At 36.2% G+C, this 22339-nt stretch overlaps 1 protein-coding gene across 1 annotated transcript; it reads left to right on the top strand.

Annotated features, from left to right (window-relative positions):
• Positions 1-3879: 3879 nt before the first annotated feature.
• Positions 3880-4530, top strand: LOC138874975 (secreted RxLR effector protein 161-like). Its single transcript, XM_070153777.1, has one exon. It carries the CDS (start codon positions 3880-3882, stop codon positions 4528-4530), a length of 651 nt encoding a protein of 216 aa, XP_070009878.1.
• The last annotated feature ends 17809 nt before the right edge of the window (positions 4531-22339 follow it).

Here is a 22339-nt window from a genome sequence, read left to right as displayed (position 1 = left end):
TTGGAAGTGTAAGCTGATTGTATTTGTATATGTGACAGCTGGCTAGTTAGTTAATGAAGTAGCTATGGCTATTTATGTAAAGAAAGTTAGTTAGAGGTGTTAGTTAAGGATACTGTATATATACTTCACTATATACAGTACTAACGTTTGCAAAAGAAATGAGAATCAGTTAGTTTTCTCTCCAAGTCATCTTCTATTCATATTCTCTCTTTAATCTCTCTTTACTCTGATAAAGTTGTCATGGTATCAGAGCCTACTGCTCGAATCTAGATCGCAAATCGGTGTGACTGTTGAATTCAAGCTCAATTGCTTCAATTACACAAGCTCTGCCTCTATATTGGAAGCTCAACAATGGCAGAAGTTGATAATGAAGCTCCTGAGAAACTAAGTCACAATCATCCCCTGTTTTTGAACTCAAATGACAATTTCAGTGTAATCCTGATCTCGGTGCTACTGCGAGGTCCAGAAAACTACTCGGAGTGGAGTCAGGCAATGAGAATTGCTATTTTAGGCCGGAACAAGTTAGGGTTCATCGACGGTACCTGTAGGCGAGGAAAGTTTGGTCCAAATCTGGTAGATCTATGGGACAGATGCAATGCCATAGTGCTGTCATGGATAATGAATTGTGTATCGCCTGAATTGCTTAGTGGAATTGTTTACTCCTCAAATGCGAGTGCTATGTGGAATTAACTAAAAGAGAGTTTTGATAAAGCTGATCTCTCTAGAATTTTCTAGATCCATAAGAACATTGCCACAATTAATCAAGGTACTAGCTCGATCTCTTCTTATTTCTCAAAATTGAGACAACTGTGGGCAGAGTTTGATAGTCTAGCCCCAATTCCTGGATGTGACTAAGAGAAATCGCGTGAATTTGTTGTGTTTATGGAAAGGCTGAAACTCCTACGGTTCCTTATGGGGCTAAATGAGTCTCATGAGCAAGCTAGAAGCCAATTGCTCATGATGATACCAGCTCCCTCTATTAACAAGGCCTACTCTATGATGATGGAGAGGGAAAGCAAGAGAGAAATTGCACACACAAGTGTTACTGTAGAGAATTCTGACCTCACTGCTTTTGTGTCTGCTAGAGGTGGAATTGATAAAAGTGCAAAGAAAAATTTTAACCTATTTTGTGACTACTGCAACTACAAGGAGCATACCAGAGAGAATTGTTTCAAATTAGTTGGTTACCCTGCCGATTTTAAGCATAAGAAGAAAGGAAATACATTCCCTATAGCTAACTTTGTAGGAAACACTTGTGATTCAGGAACACTAATGCCTACTAATGGAAGTCATGATTTATTTTCAGCAACTAACTTTCCAAGTAATAACAGTGGAGGAAACCATGGGGAGAGGAGTCAACCTCAGCCTCATCCAGCAACTTCACCTCCCTCAGCACCATATTTTACTCCAGAACAGTATCAACAAATCCTACATATGCTTGGTAAAGTAAATGAAGAAGCAACAAGCTCTGCTTAACCAGCAGCAACAGGTATATTTGCTTTCCTATCCAGTATAGTCGATGATAGGTGGATAATTAATACTGGAGCTACTAACCATATAGTAGAAAATTCAATGTTGTTGACTAAATTAAACAAGGAGTCTAGTTTGAAAGGTGGAAATGTGCATCTTCCAAATGGGAATGTGGTGTCAATATCAACTACAGGAACATCTAGTATACTCAGAAATCAGGATATATAAAATGTGTTACACATTCATGACTTCAAGTTTAACCTTTTGTCTATGTCAAAGTTGACAAAGGAACTAAAGTGTTGTGAGGCATTCTTTCTTGATTTTTGCCTATTGTAGGACCTCTTCAGTGGGCAGGTGAGGGGGATTAGTAGAGAAGATTGCGGACTGTACTATCTGAAGTAATCTCCAACTCCTACAACACCACTTATTCAACCACAACTACAAGAGTTTGACAGTAAACAAAAGTGTTACTCTGTGTCTACTAATGTACCACTGTCTATATGACATAATATACTAGGCCATGCTCCTTTAGATATTCTCAGAAAAATAGAGTTTTTGAAACATTGCAAACTAGACAAAAATCATCACTGTCCAGTATGTCCACTAGGGAAACAATCCTAACTTTCATTTCCTATTAGCACTACTAGTTCAAATAAGCCTTTCCAGCTTGTGCATGGGGATGTATGGGGTCCTTATAGAGTACCTACACATGATGGGAATAGATATTTTCTAACATTGCTGGATGATTTTTCTAAGTATACTTGGATTTTTTTGTTGAACAATAAAGCTGATTTTGTCATTGTGAAGCAGTTTTTAGCTTTAGTGAAGAATATGTACAATTCTAATGTTCAAACATTAATAACAGACAATGGCTGTGAGTTTTTTAGTTCTCGGTTTGATGAGTTGATCAAAGAAAATGGCACTGTGCAACAAAGCTCTTGTGTTTATATACCTCAACAAAATGGTATAGTAGAGAGGAAACACAGATCTATTCTAAATGTAGCCAGATCCTTAAGGTTTCAAGGAGTTATGCCTCTGAAGTTTTGGGGAGAGTTTGTTGATATTGTTGTTTATATGTTTAACAGGTTACCTTCTGCCACCCTACATTATAAATCTTCTTTTCAAATGCTGCACTCACACCCTCCTAACCTTGATCATATAAAAACCTTTGGTTGTCTTGCCTATGCATCAATCCCCAATATCACTGATAAGATTTCATCTAGAGCCATTCCTGCTGCCTTAATGGGGTATTCCTCTACTAAAAAAGGATACAAACTTTATTATCTACATGGTAGATCATTCTTTTTAAGTAGAAATGTGGTGTTCAGAGAAGATTTCTTTCCTTTTAAACACTTTACTCCTTCTACTCTACCCTTATTTCTAGTGCTAGAGCCTATTCCTGACATTGACGCTTCAAAGAATAGTCTCAATACCTCTCCCAATAGCACAACAACCTCCCAAACCATACAAGAGGAATTGATCACAAAAAATCACTTGACTTCACCACCTTCTATTAATATAACCCATTCACCTATCAATACCATCCTAGAAGAACCTACCACCAGTTTACCTCCTTCTACTGAACCTTTTTCTCAGTCTGAACCACTCAGAAAATCTACTAGAACTGTCAAGCAACCTCTGTGGATGCAAGACTTTATCACCACAAAAATATTCAACTATGCCTATCATCTCTCTTCTTACATCTACTATGATCATCTAGCCTCACCATATAAGACTGCCTTAAACTCCTACTCATCTATTGTAGAGCCTACTAGTTATAGGGAATCAGCCACAAATCCAAAGTGGATTGAAGCCATGAAACTAGAGATTGCAGAACTAGAAGACAACAACACTTGGACAGTTGTTGATCTCCTTAAAGGTAAAGCAGCTATTGGGCGCAAATGGGTGTTCAAAGTCAAGTATAAGTCATCAGGAGAAGTGGAAAGGTACAAGGCACGACTAGTAGCCAAGGGTTACAGTCAACAAGCTGGTTTGGACTACAAAGAAACTTTTTCATAAGTTGCCAAAATGGTTACTGTTAGACCAGTGATAGTTGTGGCAGCCTTAAGGCATTGGTTCATATATCAAATTGATGTTCACAATGCCTTCTTTCAAGGAGATCTTTTAGCGGAGGTTTATATGACTATTCCAGAAGAGTTTGCTAGATAGTGGGAGACTAATCAAGTCTGCAAACTCTAGAAATCACTGTATGGCCTGAAACAAGCACCAAGACAGTAGAATCTCAAGCTTACTAAAGCTTTGTAGCAACTTGTCTTTGTCCAGAGTCATTTTGACTACTCACTCTTCACACAGTATCAAGGAAGTGACATAGTTGTAATTCTTATATATGTAGATGATCTGATCATCGCAGGAAATTAAAATGATATGTATCTTCAAAAAAGGTTTATAATGAAAGACGTGGGTGAATTGAAGTTCTTCTTAGGCATTGGATTTTTCAAATCAAGCAAGGGTATACATATGTGTCAAAGAAAGTATTCCTTGGAGCTAATTTCTGAGCTTGTCCTAGGAGGAGCTAAAACAGCTAGAACTCCACTTGAATGTAATCAGAAACTTACTTCAATAGAGTTTGATAGAGCATTCCACAAAGATGCAGCTCATGAAGATCCAATACTAGAAGATGCTAGAGAGTATCAAAGACTGGTAGGGAGACTTCTATATCTGACCATGATTAGGCCAGATATCTCATTTGGAGTACATGTGCTAAGTCAGTATATGCATGCTCCAAAACAATCCCACATGGAGGCTGCTCTAAGGATTGTTAGATATCTGGAAGCATCACCAGGCCTGGAACTTTTAATGCCATCAACTGAAACTAGACAGCTACAAGCCTTCTGTAACTCTGATTGGGGTTCATGTCTACAGACCAGAAGATCTGTCACTGGCTGCCTAGTGAAGTTTGGAGAGGCTTTGGTGTCTTGGAAATTCAAGAAGCAGGAAACTGTAGCTAGAAGTTCAGCTGAAGCTGAATTTAGAAGTATGGTATCATGTGTAGCTGAAGTTACTTGGTTAACAGGGCTGTTCAAGGAACTAGGAATTTAAGTGCAACAACATGTTGATCTATTCTGTGACAGCAAAGCTGCCATTCAAATAGCAGCAAATCCAATATTCCATGAAAGGACCAAACATATAGACATTGACTATCATTTTATAAGGGAAAAACTAAGTCAAGGAGTAATCAAAACTCATCATCTCTTAACAAAGGATCAACTGGCAGACCAACTGACTAAAAGCCTTGGAAAAGCACAACATGAAGTTCTGTTGAATCAACTTGGAGTCAAGAATATATTCATAACATCAGTTTAAGGGAGAGTATTGGAAGTGTAAGCTGGTTGTATTTGTATATGTGACATCTGGCTAGTTAGTTAATGAAGTGGCTATGACTATTTATGTAAAGCAAGTTAGTTAGAGGTGTTAGTTAAAGATACTGTATATATACTTCACTCTGTACAGTACTAATGTTTGCAAAAGAAATGAGAATCAGTTAGTTTTCACTTCAAGTCTTCTTCTGTTCATATTCTTTCTTCAATCTCTTTTTGTTCTGATAAAGTTGACATTGTGCTCCAATTCGTGACCTAGAGTTTAGAAATGAAGTTCAGAGAAGATCTTAAAGAGAAGAGGTAGAGAAAAAGAAGAGTTATCTAATTAACAAAAAATCAGAGTTAGGTATAAAATTCGTGTCCTATCCAGCTACATAGATCCACTAACTAATTACATGGAAAATGACAAAACTACCCTCATTATCTTAATATTCATGTATCACATTTTACTTATGGGGTGGTAACTAATAGTGATTGTTACTTTATCCGCTTTCATTTGCGTGTGATACTAAGCATTTGAGATAGTCAAGTTGGAAACCTTTTTTTTCTTTTTTCTTTTTTTGGATATTAATAATGTCAAGACCAACTGCGTACGCTCAACTATTTTCCAAGTATGTGTATCCTTCCAATAGTATAGCTATTAGATAAATCTCTACCTACAAAACTTTAGATATTTGGAAATAAGGCCACCTAACTAGTTTTTGTCTATACTGAGATTCAATCAGGTCTCCTATAGTAGTACTCTTTTTTCCAACTCTATTGATTGCTAAACAACACCCTTGGGTGGTAGTTAGTTTGCAAACTTGCCACAATAAAATGACATATATATTTTTCCTTCTGAAAAAAAAACAGTAATTCACCTCCATGATTAAGTTCGCAACTTTATTTTTATAGAGCATCTCGTGGAGAATTGTTGCGGCCAAACGCACATGCAAGTATACGCAGTCGACAAGTAATACAGGATTGTAGGTTCAGATATCCTACCCACAGGGACTTGTGATTAACTATCAACTAAATTAAACCAAACAAATAATCTATTCAAGCAAATTCTAAAGTATGAATATTTTGCTAAAATTAAACTAAAGTAACAAACTAAGAGATTAAAGTAAATAAGTTGGCGAATTATAGAGACGAATTCAATGTGAGTGAATATTTTAGAGCTATAAGTTAGTTAACAATCCCGTTGAGTTTTTCACTTAAATCGTCTATTTAATTTATATGGTTTATTGGTTGACAGGGTTAATATTGCTCATAGCCTTCTCCAAAAGTACAACTCGCCTATTCAAGCTAATCTAACGCCTATATTCCTATGAAATTAGAATTAGCAAGAACGCATTTATAATTCCCGTATAATAACCAAGCAAGACGATTAGGTATATTCCTTTCCTAACCGCAAATCGCCCCCCTCCCCCCTCCAAAATTAAGATCTTTCTCTACTCAATCTCATATGCAATCTAGAATTCCCTCTTCCGAGTTAATTCGTAGATAGTATTCAATTGGTGATCAAGCAATCAAATAATTAAGCACAAGATTGAATAAATAAACTAATATGATAAAACAATAAGAACAATTCAAGCTTCAAACTACAACGTTCATGTAGCACCCAAAACTCTAGAACAAATAAACTATGAAATTAAAGAAAGAGAAGAGAAATTAGTTAGAAGCCTCCTACAAGCGTGGTGTGTTCCTCCATGTAAATTCTCCTTTCAAGTATGTTAGATCTCTCCAAATTAAGTTCTGGACTCCTTTTATACGAGTTGGGATCATGTAAGGCAGAAATAACCTTTCCCGAAGGAAGTAGGAAAACCCCCACACCCAGCGTCCAGGCCAGCGCCCAGCGCTGGACCTGGCGCTGAAAGCAGAAAGTTTTCACATTCAAATTCCTTAGGCGTTACTTCGTCAGTTGCGTATTGAATTGCAATTGCATTATAAGCTTTCTTGTTTTGTCTCCACTTGGGGGACAAAGATCAAAGGGTGTCCCCCCTTATTATATTTATTTAATTTCCTTTTTTTCGCGTTTTATTCAATTTTACTCCAAATCTCTTCATCTTCACACTACTTTATTCCTACATAGTTAAAGTATAATACTAAGCACAAAGTAATATAATTAACACTCAAAGACGATTAAGAATACTAGAATGTGAGGTAACAATGGGTAAATATATGCATTTTTGGCCGAACATCAACACCCCACACTTAGACTCTTGCTCGTCCTCGAGTAAGCATTAAAACCACTCTCAATAAATCAAGCATAGAAACACCGCCACTTTAGTAGATACTAACCATTAGGCCCTATAGCAACTCAAACCATTAGATATACACTTCATCATCATCATGCAAGATATATAAGTCACAAACAAACAACAAACTTCTAACCTCCTAACCTTAGGGACGGACTCTAACTTACCAAATTAAAGCTCGCTCACCTACTCTGTCAAAGAAGCTAATAACATCACCTATCTATCATGAAACAAGTGCCCTCACTAGAATAAATAGTCCATACACTCAAATCAAAGAATGAATATAATTTAAGGACTTTGCATTAAAGAACAACTCTCGCACTCACAAATGAATTCACATGTATGCACAAAGAACCATAAGCTTGCCCATTATGTACATCTCTAATAATTAAGCATGCTTGAATAGAATCAAATAGGACTTTAACGGGTTGTAATGTTGGCTAGGGGACGAGTAGGAGAATTATATAATAGTGACTTACACTTCCCTAAGCACTTTGCACTTTTAGACTTCATCACCCATTATTTTCATCTCTTCAATTTATTTTTCAGCCCTCTCTTCATCTATTGTTTCACAAGTATTTCCCTCTTATCAAGAACGTTTAACTTTTTTTTTCAATGCTATTTATTTCATTCCTTTTTTTTCATAACATTCTTTTCAAGAAGTCATTTTCATCACTTTTCAGCCATCATTGGTTACCATTTTTCACTTAACCATCCCATTCTTCAAATTTATCAATTAATATCACAGTCTAAGCAACAGTGCTCAAGGAAGTAAGGTGCAAAAACTAGGGATTCAACAAAAGGATCAAGGCAAAAATACGGCTTCCAAATAAAAGGCTACAAGCTCAAAGGGTTATCTAGTGGTACAAGATCTGAAAAGGCTAAAATTTACAAGACATATCAAAGAAAGCCTATTATCATCTTCTAACAAAGCAACACTTTTTATTTCACTTCAATAACATGCAGGGAAAGTTCTAGACTAAGATGCAAAACATGAAATATATGTAAGAAATCCTCACCCCACATTGCACAAGAATCAAGCAAGATGGATCAATTCTACTCTAAGACAGACAGGGTCATAGTGAACGACAAATAAGAATAAGCTATATACAGAGTCACAACCATGAGCTTAAGTGTCAGAAAGTTTGCTATTTTATTCATTACTCAAGCACTCAGAGGAAAGTACTACTCAATCTCAGGGCTAAAATTGCTAGTATCAAATAAGTAACAAAAGTTTTTCTTCTCCTCTTTTCTACTCCTAAAAAAATCTAATTCTAAAAATAAAAAACTTACCCGGTTCAAGTTACATCCCCTGGAAAAGAACCGTGCACAAAGAAAAACCAAGAGGGATTATTATCTAGCTAAAACTAACTAGAAACAAAAATAAAATATTTATTATTATTTTTTATTGGACCTTAATCCCTCAAGAAAGCTGTCCACAAAATCCATCATCAGGAAAGTCCCAATTTTCTGATTTTTTTTTTCATTTTTTTAACACAAATAATTACACTAAGAAAAAGCACTACAACAAATATAGGATAGCATAGAAATCACCCAGACAATCTCCTCACCCCGCACTTAAAATTGTGCAATGTCCTCAGTGCACACTGAAAATAACAAGAGAAACTCCCTGGTAGGCTAATGACCGAAGTATTAGCAGCTCACGGGATACTCAGACTTCTCCCTGGTATAGTCCTTTGTATGGGCACCCCACACTTAGTTTCAACCACCTGCACGCTTTTGCACATGCCTATTGTCTTTGACTCCATGCTCCTACTCCTATAAAACACAAAAATAGTACTGTAACAAAAATAAATTAAAATACATAAAAGAAAAAAAATTGGATTGCCTCCAAACAAGCGCTTGATTTAACGTCGCGGCACGACACTATTGATAACTAGGGATTATGGTGTATTTTACACTCCTTCTTACTTGAGTTTTGATTAAAAATGTGTACAAAATAGTCTCAAAGGCTTACATGTTGTACTTGTTTGCAGAGTTTGGTCAAGAAGTTGACAATTAGTCAAAATAAGCTCAAAAAGGAGTGAAACATGCACAAATACCAAGAACAAGTCCAAGCACAGTGCAACAGGTCCACTGCGGTCGCACTCCATTTAGTGCGGTCCGCAGTGAGGAGGTTCAGAGAGGTGCCTATTTTAGAAACTCAAGCAATGCGGCCGCAAAGCAATTTGTGCGGACCGCAATGGACTCATCGCGGCCGCACTCGATATTGTGCGGTCCGCAAAGACGGAGTTCAGAGAGTTGGGACTTTGGAGAATCAATGCCAATGCGGTTCGCGATCCTTTTTGTGCGGACCGCAACAGAAGCCACCGCGGCCGCGGTGTATTTTATGCTGCCCGCGATGGATAAGTTCAGAGAGCAGAGTTTAAAACAAAGAAGCCTCACTACGGCCGCACTCGATTTTGTGCGGACCGCACTGCCCCCGCAGGGGTATTTTTGTCCAGAAAATTTGGCCTAGTATAAATAGTTTCTTTTCCCATTTTTAGGTCAGCAGTTGTATTCTGACTTTGAGCTGCGCTCGTGAACAGGGTTTCTTAACCATTTTGAGTAATTTTAGAGTAGCTTTATCATTGAATCTTCAAGTATTATCTTGTAATTAAATATTATGGGTTTTTCTTCATCTATTTATCAGTTTTCTTCTATTATCATGAGTAGCTAGACCCATAAGCTAGGGTTGTGGCTCAACTCTAGTATGGGTATTTGATGGGTCTTGAGTTTTAAGGCTTGAATGTCTATGGGTGTTTGATATTTGGACTAATTTATGTTTTCCATGTTGAATTAGTGGTTGCAAACACTAATTTGTGCCTATTTGACTTGTGTTCTTCTTGAGAAAGAGAACTTGAGTCTAGGAAAATTAGTCCAACAAGAAATTGGGGCGTAATCAAGAGATTAATAGCCCCAATTAAAGGGTTAAACCTAGAGATAGTAATACCCGACTTGAACCTCAATTGCTTGCACAAATTATCATACCCAATTGGTCTTGAGAAAGTCAATTAGGGAAAAATCACTCAAACTACTAAGAGTTATAGAGTGAGAAGTTTAGTGCATTGGTTATATCGTAATTCCCAACATGACAACTTTTCCTTAGACTCGAGAACCCGTCAAGTATCTACCTAGGAGAAAGTTACTTCCCTAGTGCCTTCTTAACTATTTAGACAACCTTTCAAGTATCTTACTCTTAGCTTAACTTAGCTTAATTTAGCATCTTATTATAGTGCTGTATGGTGGGCCGGGATGGGACCGGGCCCGCGGTCCTAATGGGCTAAACGGGCCTGGCAGGCCGGTCCTTAATGGTACAAAAAGCCCGAGGCGGGCCAGGTATGATAAAATAGCCCACGAACCCGGGACCGCTAAGCCCGGGACCGGCTGGCGGGCCTGGGCCGATCTTACCGGGCCTAACGAATATTTTTAATTTTTTTTTTTAAAAAAAAAAAATAGCAACGGTCAAAAATTTAAAAAGTAGCCGTTGGGCTGCAATTTTGACCGTTTGGAACTTTCAAAAAGAGCCATTTTGCCCCTAAACTTTATTTTAACCCCAAACTTTATGTAATTACACTTTTTCCAATTCTCAACTATAAATACCCCCTTATTCTTTCATTTTTACTCACCAATTCATCAATCTCTCTCAATCTCTCTACTATAATTGCTTATTTTATTGTTGAAATTTCGTGAAAAATTGTGAAGTTGGTGAATTGAAGTATTCAAGTCTTCAACGATTTTCAATTTTCAAGAAGTTGTTCGGCAATTCGGTAAACGCGTTCCAACTCTTAAGTTTTAATATTATAGTTTTGTTAGTTTTATTTAGTATAATTATAATTAATATGGCATTTTCTTTGAAAAATATTTTTGGTGGTAAGGGTAAAGCTAAAACTGGTGAAAGTAGTGGCCAACCTACTACCCTTCCCCCGGCTGCCCGACCCAGACCTGGTAGGCGTCCTGCTGCTCATATTATTCTTGATAGTGATAACCCCTGTTTTCAATTTTCCGATAGTCAATTTTGCCATAATGTTGCACCAGGTCAAAATTTAGATGATGAAACTATGAATGCTCTTTATCCTAATCAAACTATCTTTGAAAATGATGAGGAAAATGAGGATGAAGATGAAACCCAACCGGATTTAGATGATACACCTACTAGTCCTTTTAATAACCCAACTGATGTACCGCCCGACCCACCTGTAGAAACCCCTAGTTTTAATAGACAACCTCCTAAACGCCTAGAAACATCATTAGTTTGGAATTTTTTTACTCAAGTAAGAGAACAAAATAAGGCTAAGTGTAAAACATGTGGGAAATTACTGGCGCATAAATATACTGGAGACCGTAGCGGCACGGGTAGTTTGACTAGGCACATAAAAACACACCCTAGAGATAAAGTTAGATATTTACAAATGAAAGCGCAGCTAGAGGGGACACGTGTAGATTTTGCGGATAGCCCTAGTACAGGTTCAAATCTAGTTCAACCAGGAATTAACACTATGACCGGAGGTATTTTATATTACGATCCAAATAGAGATCCTGAAGAATTAGCAAAGATGGTTACCGTTATGTGCTTACCCTATTCTTTTCCTTCTAATCCTAATTGGGTGCATTATATTAGAAGAGTTTTTAATCCTACTTATAAAGGTTGGCCTCGCGCAACAGTTAAGAGCGATATTTATAAATATAAACATGAATATGAACAATATTTGCGGTATTTATTTACTCATATAACTAATCGGATTTCTATTACTACTGATATTGGTAGAAGTGGTAATGATTGTGATTATCTAACTGTTACAAGTCATTGGATAGATGAGGAGTGGACAATGCAAAAACGCATTATTGCGTATAGAATAATTAATTCATGTCACACAGGTAAGTTTATAGCTAACACTGTTGCAGATATTTGTAGATATTTTTGCTTTAGAGATAAAATAATGGCAATTTCTATGGATAATGCTTCTAGTAACACTAGTGCTATAGGCATACTTACAACAACACTAAATCCTGCATTTAGGAATATATTCCATGTTAGATGTATTTGTCATATTTATCATTTAATTGTTGGTGATGGTATGCGAATTTTAAATTTAAAAATTGAAAAGGTTAGAATGTCTCTTAATTGGCTTTTTTATTCAAACCGTAGAAGTAGACTTAAAGAATATTTTTAAAAATGTGATGAATATGGCTTTAGAGAAAGAAAGGTTCCTAAAGCTTGCCCGACTAGATGGAATTGTATGTACGAAAGTTTAGTAGTTGCATATGAATATAGAAACCCAATTAATGTAACGTTTAATGCTCAGGTAGGTGGTGAGGATGATGATGAAATGCTTACTACTCAAGATTGGACGAATGTTAAAATTCTTATAGATTTTTTAGAATATTTTCAAATTGCTACAAATGTATTTTCTGGGTAATATTATCCTACTATTTCAAACTGTTTAGTTTATATTGCAGCACTATGTGATTTGTTTGTTGAATTTTTGGAGGGTGGGGAGATTTATCAACTTGCTATAAATGAAATGAAATAAAAGTTTAAAAAATATTTTTTCCCTATCCCTCCTATTTATGGTGTTGCTGCAATGTTAAATCCTACAATGAAATTCGGAGGTCCTCATTTTTGGTACTCAAATATTTATAAGGCTTTTAGGTCTTTCAAATGAGGAATTTGCTACACTTACAGATGCAAAAGCCTCAATTAAAATCAATGCTCAAACAATTTATAATGATTATCAACTTGCCTTAGAGCATGCTAGGCCAAATGTTCCAACCCCTACTTCGTCTAGTTCACAATCGTCTAAAAGAGCTGCGGGCTTAAAAGCACTTAAATCTTGGACGGAGTTCAGGGGTTCTCAAGGTGATAATTATGATGAAACTTCACATCTAAATGAGCTTCAAGTTTATTTGTCGCAGGGACTTGAAAAGGAGAATCCAGACGGCACTTTCGATCTTTTGGAATGGTGGAAGGCAAGGGAAAAACATTTTCCGGTTCTTGCAAGGATGACTCGGGATATTTTATCTATTCAAGCTTCAACTGTTGCATCAGAGAGCGCTTTCAGTCAAGCAAGACTTCAAATAGGTGATCATAGAGTGTCAATGAGGGAGAGCTTGGAAAAATCTGTACTGTTCAGAGATTGGATCCGCTCGGAAAGAAGAAACTTTGGAATTGCGGAATCACAACCGGCGATAGATGAAGCTTATGAAGAAATGATGGCAGAACTTGCGGAGGATGCTGCTTCACCCGAAAGTGGTGATGAACAAACTTCTTTTCCACCACCACCAACGGAACTTCCTCCGAACCTTGAAGGATTTATGAAATTTGTTAGAGATACAATGTAGATTATGGTGTAACTTGTACTTTGGCATATCTTCTTTTAGTTTTTTCCCCTTTTAATGGTGGTATTAGTACCTTGTTGTGCTCATTCCATTGGGGGAGGAAGACTAAGAAAGATATGCCATTTTTGGTAATAAAAATTATAAGACATGCCCTTGAATATCTTTTTGCAATATTTTTTTGTCTTTAACTTGCAATTATTTATAAGCTATAATATATATACATAACATACAATATATACTACAAGAAAATATATAAGGGAATATATATACATAACATACAATATATACTACAAGAAAATATATATACATAACATACAATATATACTATTAGAAAATATATAAGGGAATATATATACATAACATACAATATATACTACAAGAAAATATATAAGGGAATATATATACATAACATACAATATATACTACAAGAAAATATATAAGAGAATATATATACATAACATACAATATATACTACAAGAAAATATATAAGGGAATATATATATACATAACATACAATATATACTATAAGAAAATATATAAGGGAATATATATATACATAACATACAATATATACTACAAGAAAATATATAAGGGAATATATATACATAACATACAATATATACTACAAGAAAATATATAAGGGAATATATATACATAACATACAATATATACTACAAGAAAATATATAAGGTAATATATATATATATACATAACATACAATATATACTATTAGAAAATATATAAGGGAATATATATACATAACATACAATATATACTACAAGAAAATATATAAGGGAATATATATACATAACATACAATATATACTACAAGAAAATATATAAGGGAATATATATACATAACATACAATATATACTACAAGAAAATATATAAGGTAATATATATACATAACATACAATATATACTACAAGAAAATCTCTCTCTCTCTTTCTCTCTCTATATATATATACTACAAAACATTATAAGAAATTATATTTGGAAATATATATACATAACATACTATATATAGTATATTATACGGGAATTTTATTATAGTTTAATGACTGTATGGATAGGATTTATCCTTTTACCCAAGCAAGGGGCATGTCTAGGTCCGATACATACTCTTATTGAGCTCATGTGTCTAACAGTTCTAAATGTGAAAGTGATAGCCCTTTTGACAACTTCAGCGGGCTTTAATGTCACAGCTGGCTAGACGTAGCCACTAAGACAAAGCCAATAAGAGTAGTACCAGAGTCGACTGTACCACCATCTTAGCTTATTAGTTTTGTAAATCAAGTTGAAGATTAATAGAAGTTTTGAAGTTCAGTTCATCTTCAGGGCCTTGCTTCCCGGCCTTAAAGGTATTTATTTTATTATATTATATAGTATTTTATATACTTAGTTTCTCTCCCCAACCGTGACTATGTCCGGCTAAACGGATTCATATCTATGTTGAAGAACTAATTTCTCTTGCTTATTAACCATGAAGAATCCAGACACTTTCAAAATATAAAGAAATTTTAATATAGTTTCTTGGCTTGGTTCCAAGATGGTGGTACAGTCGACTCTGGTACTACTCTTATTGGCTTTGCCTTAGTGGCTACGTCTAGCCAGCTGTGACATTAAAGCCCGCTGAAGTTGTCAAAAGGGTTATCCCTTTCACAGTTAGTATACTAGTATACTATATATATATATATATATATATATATATATATATATATATACTATACTAGTATACTATATATACTACAAAACAAGAATTTTCAAAATTCAAAATGAGGGCCCCACCCCCAATGACCACCAACGGCCATATTGCACAAATAGCCATTTTTTTTCCAATTTACAAACTAACCTTCTCTAACACTATACATACCCCCTCCCTCTTCTTCATTTCAATACTCAATACTCTTTTCTCAATCTAAATTTCTCTCAATCTCTCAATCTCCAATTTTCAAGACTTCAAGTCTCAATCTTAACTTTCAAGTTACATCATGACTCATTCGGAAAGAGTGCGCTTATTTGTTTCGCACTACTATGAAGTGCTTGAAGAAAATGAAGAAGGCCAAATATTAAAATACAAGAACTGTGGAAGAGTCTTAAATTTTCGTTCAGAGTGTACCACATGCATTTTAAGGAGGCATATAACGTATTGTGTTGATGGTATTTATCCGCAAATTCGTCTTTAAGATTTTTCAACAATTTGTGTTATTTTAAAATTATTAGACGTATTTATGCTTCATGTTGTAAATTCTTATTAATTTATTATGCATGACAATTTAGTTTTACTATTATTTTGTTATTTTACTTCTTCGTCAAGCACTTTAATAATTAGATTTCTACATATATATTTTTTATATAGCCATGATATGGTTTACAAGAAATTGCCTTAAACAAAAAAAATTAAAAAAAACCCGGAAATAAAAAAGCCCGTTAGGCCCGCTAAGCCCACGAGCCCGACCCGTTTAGCCCAGGACCATATGGGCTTAGGTCCGTCACGGGCTGGTTCCACCCGTTGAGCCCACGAAGCCCGGGACCGTGAGGCCCGGGACCGCCAGAGCCCAGGCCCGCTAAGCCCAGGCCCGTTAAGCCCGGCCCGTTTGGCCCATTTAGGCCCGGGCCCGGGCCAGAATACAGCATTATCTTATTAGCATAATATTAGAAGTACTCAAAAGACCAACTATGATTAGAAGTGCAATTATGCATCTCTAATTTAGATAGGAACCCAATTCCCATTTCCAGCTCCAGTGAAAATCGATCCCGACCTTCTCAGGTAAAAGCTGCTTCGACCACTCTCACTACTTTGTAGTGGTGCAGGGTTGGCTCCGATCAACTATCACTTTCACTAGTTTTCCTTCCACTTTGAGGATATAAATTGCGTCCCCAATTTTGCATCAATTTTTTGTCACGTTCTTGGGGCGGTGGTGCTGTGAAAATAAAGGAACCAAGCAATAAATATCGCATCTTGCACTTCATGGCCCTTAAGTGGGGGATGTCGTTTTGTCTCCTTGACATCACAAATTTCAGAATATAAGCACTTTTTTTCCCATTTATTGACTCCTACATAGCCTCGAATGGATCAATTCTCGTGTCACCAACCAAGCACAATGTTGAAAAATAGTTAGAATGAGGCTCTAACTCCATGACCGTATTATTTTTGACATCCTCAATTTCGCGCTCTTCGTCAACCTTGGCATCATTAATAATATTTTGGTTGAATTATTGGAAATCATCTTTCCGCTCTATAAGTTGGCCAGTATCTACGACAATTGTTTGTAGGGCATTAGACGCCTCAACCTTTTTATTCAATTGAGCCTGCATGTCATGGATATTTGAGCCAAATTGGTCTATCTCTTGCTTGAGCTCAGTTCTTCCTTCTATTAGTTGTTTTGTCATATTTGAAAGACCATCACATAGAAACTCTTGAGATTTTATAAGTTGAGCTTGTTCCTCTAGCCAAAATTGACTCACTACATCTGCTTCTTCAAAATTTTCCTCTTGTTGGTATTAGCTTTCTTCATTTAGTTCTTCCATATTGGCCTTCATTCTCGTGATTGCTGCCCTCATTCTTTCATATATTTTTTGAGTTCATCCCGTTGCTCTGCTACTTGCCTCAAAATATCCCAAATATATGCATCAGGTTTCATATCCTGCACTGCATTACCCCTATCAAACTCATAAACATTATTAGAATCACCATAATAAGAGTTCTGAGAATGATAATAAGAATTAGGGCAACCATCCCAATGACCACCTTGACAACCACATACATTACAAAAATTACATCCAAATGATTGAGATTCATAATTTTGGCCTAAGTGTGGTCCTCCACTATATGGACAAGAATCACCATGATAAGAATAACCAATATTCGACCAATTATCATTCTAAGATTCCATATCAACAAAGATAGTGAAATATTAAACTAAGATAAAAATAAAAAAAACTTGAATAGAGAGAAAGTAAAAGTCTAATATAGAAAAATAGCTAATTTCTAAGTCCCCGGCAACAACGCCAAAAACTTGTTGCAGCCAAACGCACATGCAAGTATACGCGGTCGACAAGTAATACAGGATTGTATGTACAACTATCGTACCCACAGGAACTTGCGATTAACTATCAAACAATTAATCTATTCAAGCACATCCTAAAGTATGAATATTTAGCTAACACTAATCTAAAATAACAAACTAAGAGATTAAAGAAAACAGGTTGGCGAATTATAGAGACGAATTCAATGTGAGTGAATATTCTAGAGCTATGAGTTAGCTAACAATCCCATTGAGTTTTTCACTTAAATAGTCTATTTAATTTATCGGGTTTATTGGTTGACAGGGTTAATATTGCTCGTAGTCTTCTCCCAAAGTACAACTCGCCTATTCAAGCTAATCTAACGCCTATATTCCTATGAAATTAGAATTAGCAAGAACGCATTTATAATTCCCGTATAATAACCAAGCAAGGCGATTAGGTATATTCCTATCTTAACCGCAAGTCCGCCCCCTCCTCCCCCCCCCCAAGAGTTAAGATCTTGCTCTACTCAATCTTATATGAAATCTAGAATTCCCTCTCCCGAGTTCAACCCTAGATTCGTAGATAGTATTCAATTGGTGATCAAGCAATCAAATAATTAAGAGCAAGATTGAATAAATAAACTAATACGATAAAATAATAAGAACAATTCAAGCTTCAAACTACAACGTTCATGTAGCACCCAAAACTCTAGAACAAATAAATTATGGAATTAAAGAAAGAGAAGAGAAACTAGTTAGAAGCCTTCTCCAAGCGTGGTGTGCGTTCCTTCACGTGAATTCTCCTTCCAAGTATGTTAGATCTCTCCAAATTAAGTTTAGGACCCCTTTTATACGAGTTGGGATCGTATAAGGCCGAAATAATCTTGTCCCGAACGAAGTAGGAAAACCCCGCACCCAGCGCCCAGCGCTGGACCTGGCGCTGAAAGCAGAAAATTTTGACGTTCAAATTCCTTAGGCGTTACTTCGTCAGTTGCATATTGAATTGCAATTGCATTATAAGCTTTCTTGTTTTGTCTCCACTTGGGCGACAAAGATCAAAGGGTCCCCCGTATTATATTTATTTAATTTTTTTTTTTTGTGTTTTATTTAATTCTGCTCCAAATCTCTTCATTTTCACACTGCTTTATTTTTACCCAGATAAAGTATAATATTAAGCACAAAGTAATATAATTAACACTCAAAAGACGATTAAAAATAATAGAATATGAGGTAACAATAGGTAAATATATGCATTTTTGGCCGAACATTAACAATCTTTCTTGATTGCTCTTTCAACTCTGGATATGTGCAAAAACTCTCACAAAAAAATTCAGGCTCCCAGAATTGTTTTGACCTGTGAGCCAAAAATGAAGATACTAATTTCACATTTTTTTTTGCTAAGTAGTCTAGTTTTTACAGTGTTTGACTTGATATTCCAAAGAAACGTTAAGCTCCAAAACTCTGTGTGTTCTTTTTCAGAATAATAGAGGTCATTGGCCTACTGATATTCTACAATTTTATTCGTTTATTTCTTTTTCACTAATGCAGTATGAATATACAGATAAGTTTATCTGCACCGGATGTTTACACTCGGCCACTATACAAATGACACATGTCGTTTTATTTAACTTTTATATTTAATACTTAACTAGAGTTAACAACCATGTGTTTTGCACAAAATCTTAAATAATAATATAAAATGCTAAATATCTTGCTATTCTCAGTTATATTCTTAACAGTATTGTCACGTAGATCCTTGGTACTTTCTGTGCCTCTAAAACATCCAAAAGTCATCACTGACCATTGAGTATGATAATTTTCCTTCTGTTGTATCTTTCATTGCAGGATGAACATTTCAACCTTAATGAAAAAACACTTATCTTAATATACCTTTAGCGTAACTCATCAAAAGATTAACAAACTAATAACACAAACCTTCACAAAACTGCACTTGGCTTTGTATAGTCTTAAGACTATTACTAGTCATGAAAAGATTATCAAATTCAATTTGGAAAGAAAATTCCAACTTAATGGCTTACTAACTAAACTGAAGATTAGGAGATCTCTTTTATGTTACGTCTTAAAGATTTTTAGCACACTTTTACCAATAATTAGCTGAATAATATGTGAGACGTTACTATATATCCAGGCATCGAACTCTGTACTTCCTAGATTAACAAAGATTTAATGATCAAGAGAAGAAAAATATTTCATAGCATTAGGCCTATACTTGTATGGAAGGGGAGCCTTAGAACAACGATAAAGTTGTCTCCGTATAACCTAGAGGTCACAGGTTTGAGCCGTGGAGTCACTAATGCTTGCATTATGTAAGGCTGTCTTCATCATATCCCTTCGAGTGTAAACCTTCCCTGGACCCTGCATAAATACGAGATGCTTTGTGCACCGGACTAGCTTCTCAAGCATATACTTGTATGACTAAAGGAATCCTCTTTCATTCTATTCTAGAAATGTGTCCTCTTTTGTGGTATCCTTTGCATTCTCTACGGATTGTATTGGTGATGGTGGTGGTACTGCTAATGTTTCTACATCGTGCGATGGTGTTTAAAGTACCGAAGTTGGTGGTGGAGATGGCAACATAGTCTTGCGCGTGGCAGCAGTGTCAATGATGTCGATGGTGGTAGTGGCCTTGATGGTGTTTCTGGTGCTCTATCCATCATTTTCTTCTCCTTGTTCAATATAAGCTATATAAGATGTATATAGTATAGTATAGTATAGTATAGTATATATATATATATATATATATATATATATATATATATATATATATATATATAGCTTATGTTTTACCATAAAAGTGCTAAACCTTTTCTTAAAACGAATTAATGAGAAAATAGAGGGTGAATCCTAGTTAAATATAATAACCACTAGATCTAACATTTAGATATATTGATGATGTAGGGCTGAATCCAAAAATGTTGTATACAAACTACAAATGCTCAATGATTGTCAATGAATATAGTAATAAAAGCATACAATAAATGTGGATAATGGCGATAAATGTAGTAAAAAGAAATTTATCACCCAAATGTTAGATGACTTGGATGATTCTCCTTCCTGACAATAACGTGGAATAATAGAAAATGAAGATGGACAAGGAATCTTTGGATCTTGTGAATAAAAAGTGTATATCAAATAGTGTAATCAGTAAAGAGGACAAGCTTTTGTTTATTCCTTATAGTCAACCCTTTAAAATGTGCTCTTATCAGAAAAGTGAAGATCCCCCTTTTGTTCTGTATCTCTTCCTATTTATAAGGGATATTCCTAAGAAACCCTAAAAAGTACAATTGAAAGAATATCCAAGGGAATATTCCTTCTTTCTATTCTAAACTTATTCTGCTGTTACTTCCATACACCCTTTACTTGACCTCGGCACTAATCCTTCTTAAGACAACTCCTTGCCATTATGTCGTGGTCGGCTTAATCCTCGACCACATCCATTTGCAGTTATTAAGTCCAGTCCAAATTTTGACCGATATAGTTAGTCCCTCCGCTTGTTGAGATCGTGATCTTAGACGTCCTCGATGAGCGAATCCTATCTACAACTATTCAGAGGAAATTTGGCCATGATGTTTGAATCGAATCGGCCAAGGTCGAACTGGCGGCGGAGCTCCGGCTGGTGTGGCTATCATAGGATAACATCATGCCACGCGCGTCATCATTACGTGTCTTCCCAATGCAGTGTCTGTGCTTCTGTCGCTTTGATTTTGCTGCCATTGACAGCTTGCCTTGATTCCAATGTTACCCAACCCTATAGATAGAGGAGAGGGTTTTTATTTTCAAAACTTTCAAGCATTTCTCCGTTTGCATGCATATTGCTCTTCTTTGACCTTCTTCTCTAAACTCCATTTCTGATTTCTTACAGCTTTTTCAATTCCAGTCCCTGATTTCTTTCCCGGTTGATATCTTCTTTCTGTGACTTTGCTATACATGCTTTAGTACAGAAATATGTCAGATTCCCCTCATATTTACAACAAAGTCTCAGATGCCATACCTTTATCGGTGGTCATTCTTCCCGGCGGCGAGGAATCCATAGTTGAGGAGGAGGAAAGCTTCCCTACTGTGGAGGAGGTGGTTCCCAAGAATCCTTTGGTCAAAAATGACTTTCCAAAGGAACCTGCTCCCGCTCAGGAGCTTTCTGAGACGGGGCCGCGTCAAATAGCGGACCTTTGGTACAAGTATCGTATTCTTTCTTATGTCGAGATTACTCCGGCGGGAGGCGACATAGTATAGGTTCACTGACTTGGATATTGTGATTTCTATGTTTATCCATTTTTAGTTGGTTATTCTCTTCCTCTCCCCCCTATTGGTGGAAGAGTTTTGCCACTTTTGCAATGTCTGCCCGGCACAACTCTCCCCTTATTTATACAAAATTTTTCTGATGCTGGTGAAGTACGCAGAGTTGGCTAGCTGTGAGGTCAATATTTTCCATCTGCTACATCTATTCTCGCGCAGCTTTTATGGGGGCATATTTATACATCTGCGATATTATGGGATCAAAGGGTTGGTGGCCGGGATGGATGATAAGGCAAACCGGCGAATACTTCTTCATCAAGACCGAGCATCTGGTGGCGAATCCGACCGGGTTTCCCGAGCAGTGGAACTATAATCGTAAGTATCTTGTCATATGTTCATTAAATTATTTCTCTTCTTCTTTCATTTTCAACTCACTTACGGCTTCCTTATTTTCAGCTGAGAGGCGTGTCCTTCTCCCGTCTTTGATATTGAAGATTGGGTGGCTCACATGTTACCCCACACTATGGGAGTTCGCGACTGGGCATCCTTTCACAAGCGCTTTGGACTCAAGACTTTGTCCAGTAAGTGTTATTTCTACCTTCCAACTTATTATCTTCAATATCGCCTTTTGATGCGACCTTCCTTTGGTACCAGTCGGTGAGTTTCCAAAAAGGCGAAGGCTCCAATG

This window comes from Nicotiana sylvestris, chromosome 8 (assembly GCF_000393655.2).
Source record: "Nicotiana sylvestris chromosome 8, ASM39365v2, whole genome shotgun sequence".
In the NCBI taxonomy this organism is placed as follows: domain Eukaryota; kingdom Viridiplantae; phylum Streptophyta; class Magnoliopsida; order Solanales; family Solanaceae; genus Nicotiana; species Nicotiana sylvestris.
This window is presented reverse-complemented; position numbering and strand designations above follow the sequence as displayed.

Coding starts and splice junctions, on each gene's coding strand:
- LOC138874975 (XM_070153777.1), top strand. CDS start 3,880: ATGAAAGACGTGGGTGAATTGAAGTTCTTCTTAGGCATTGGATTTTTC.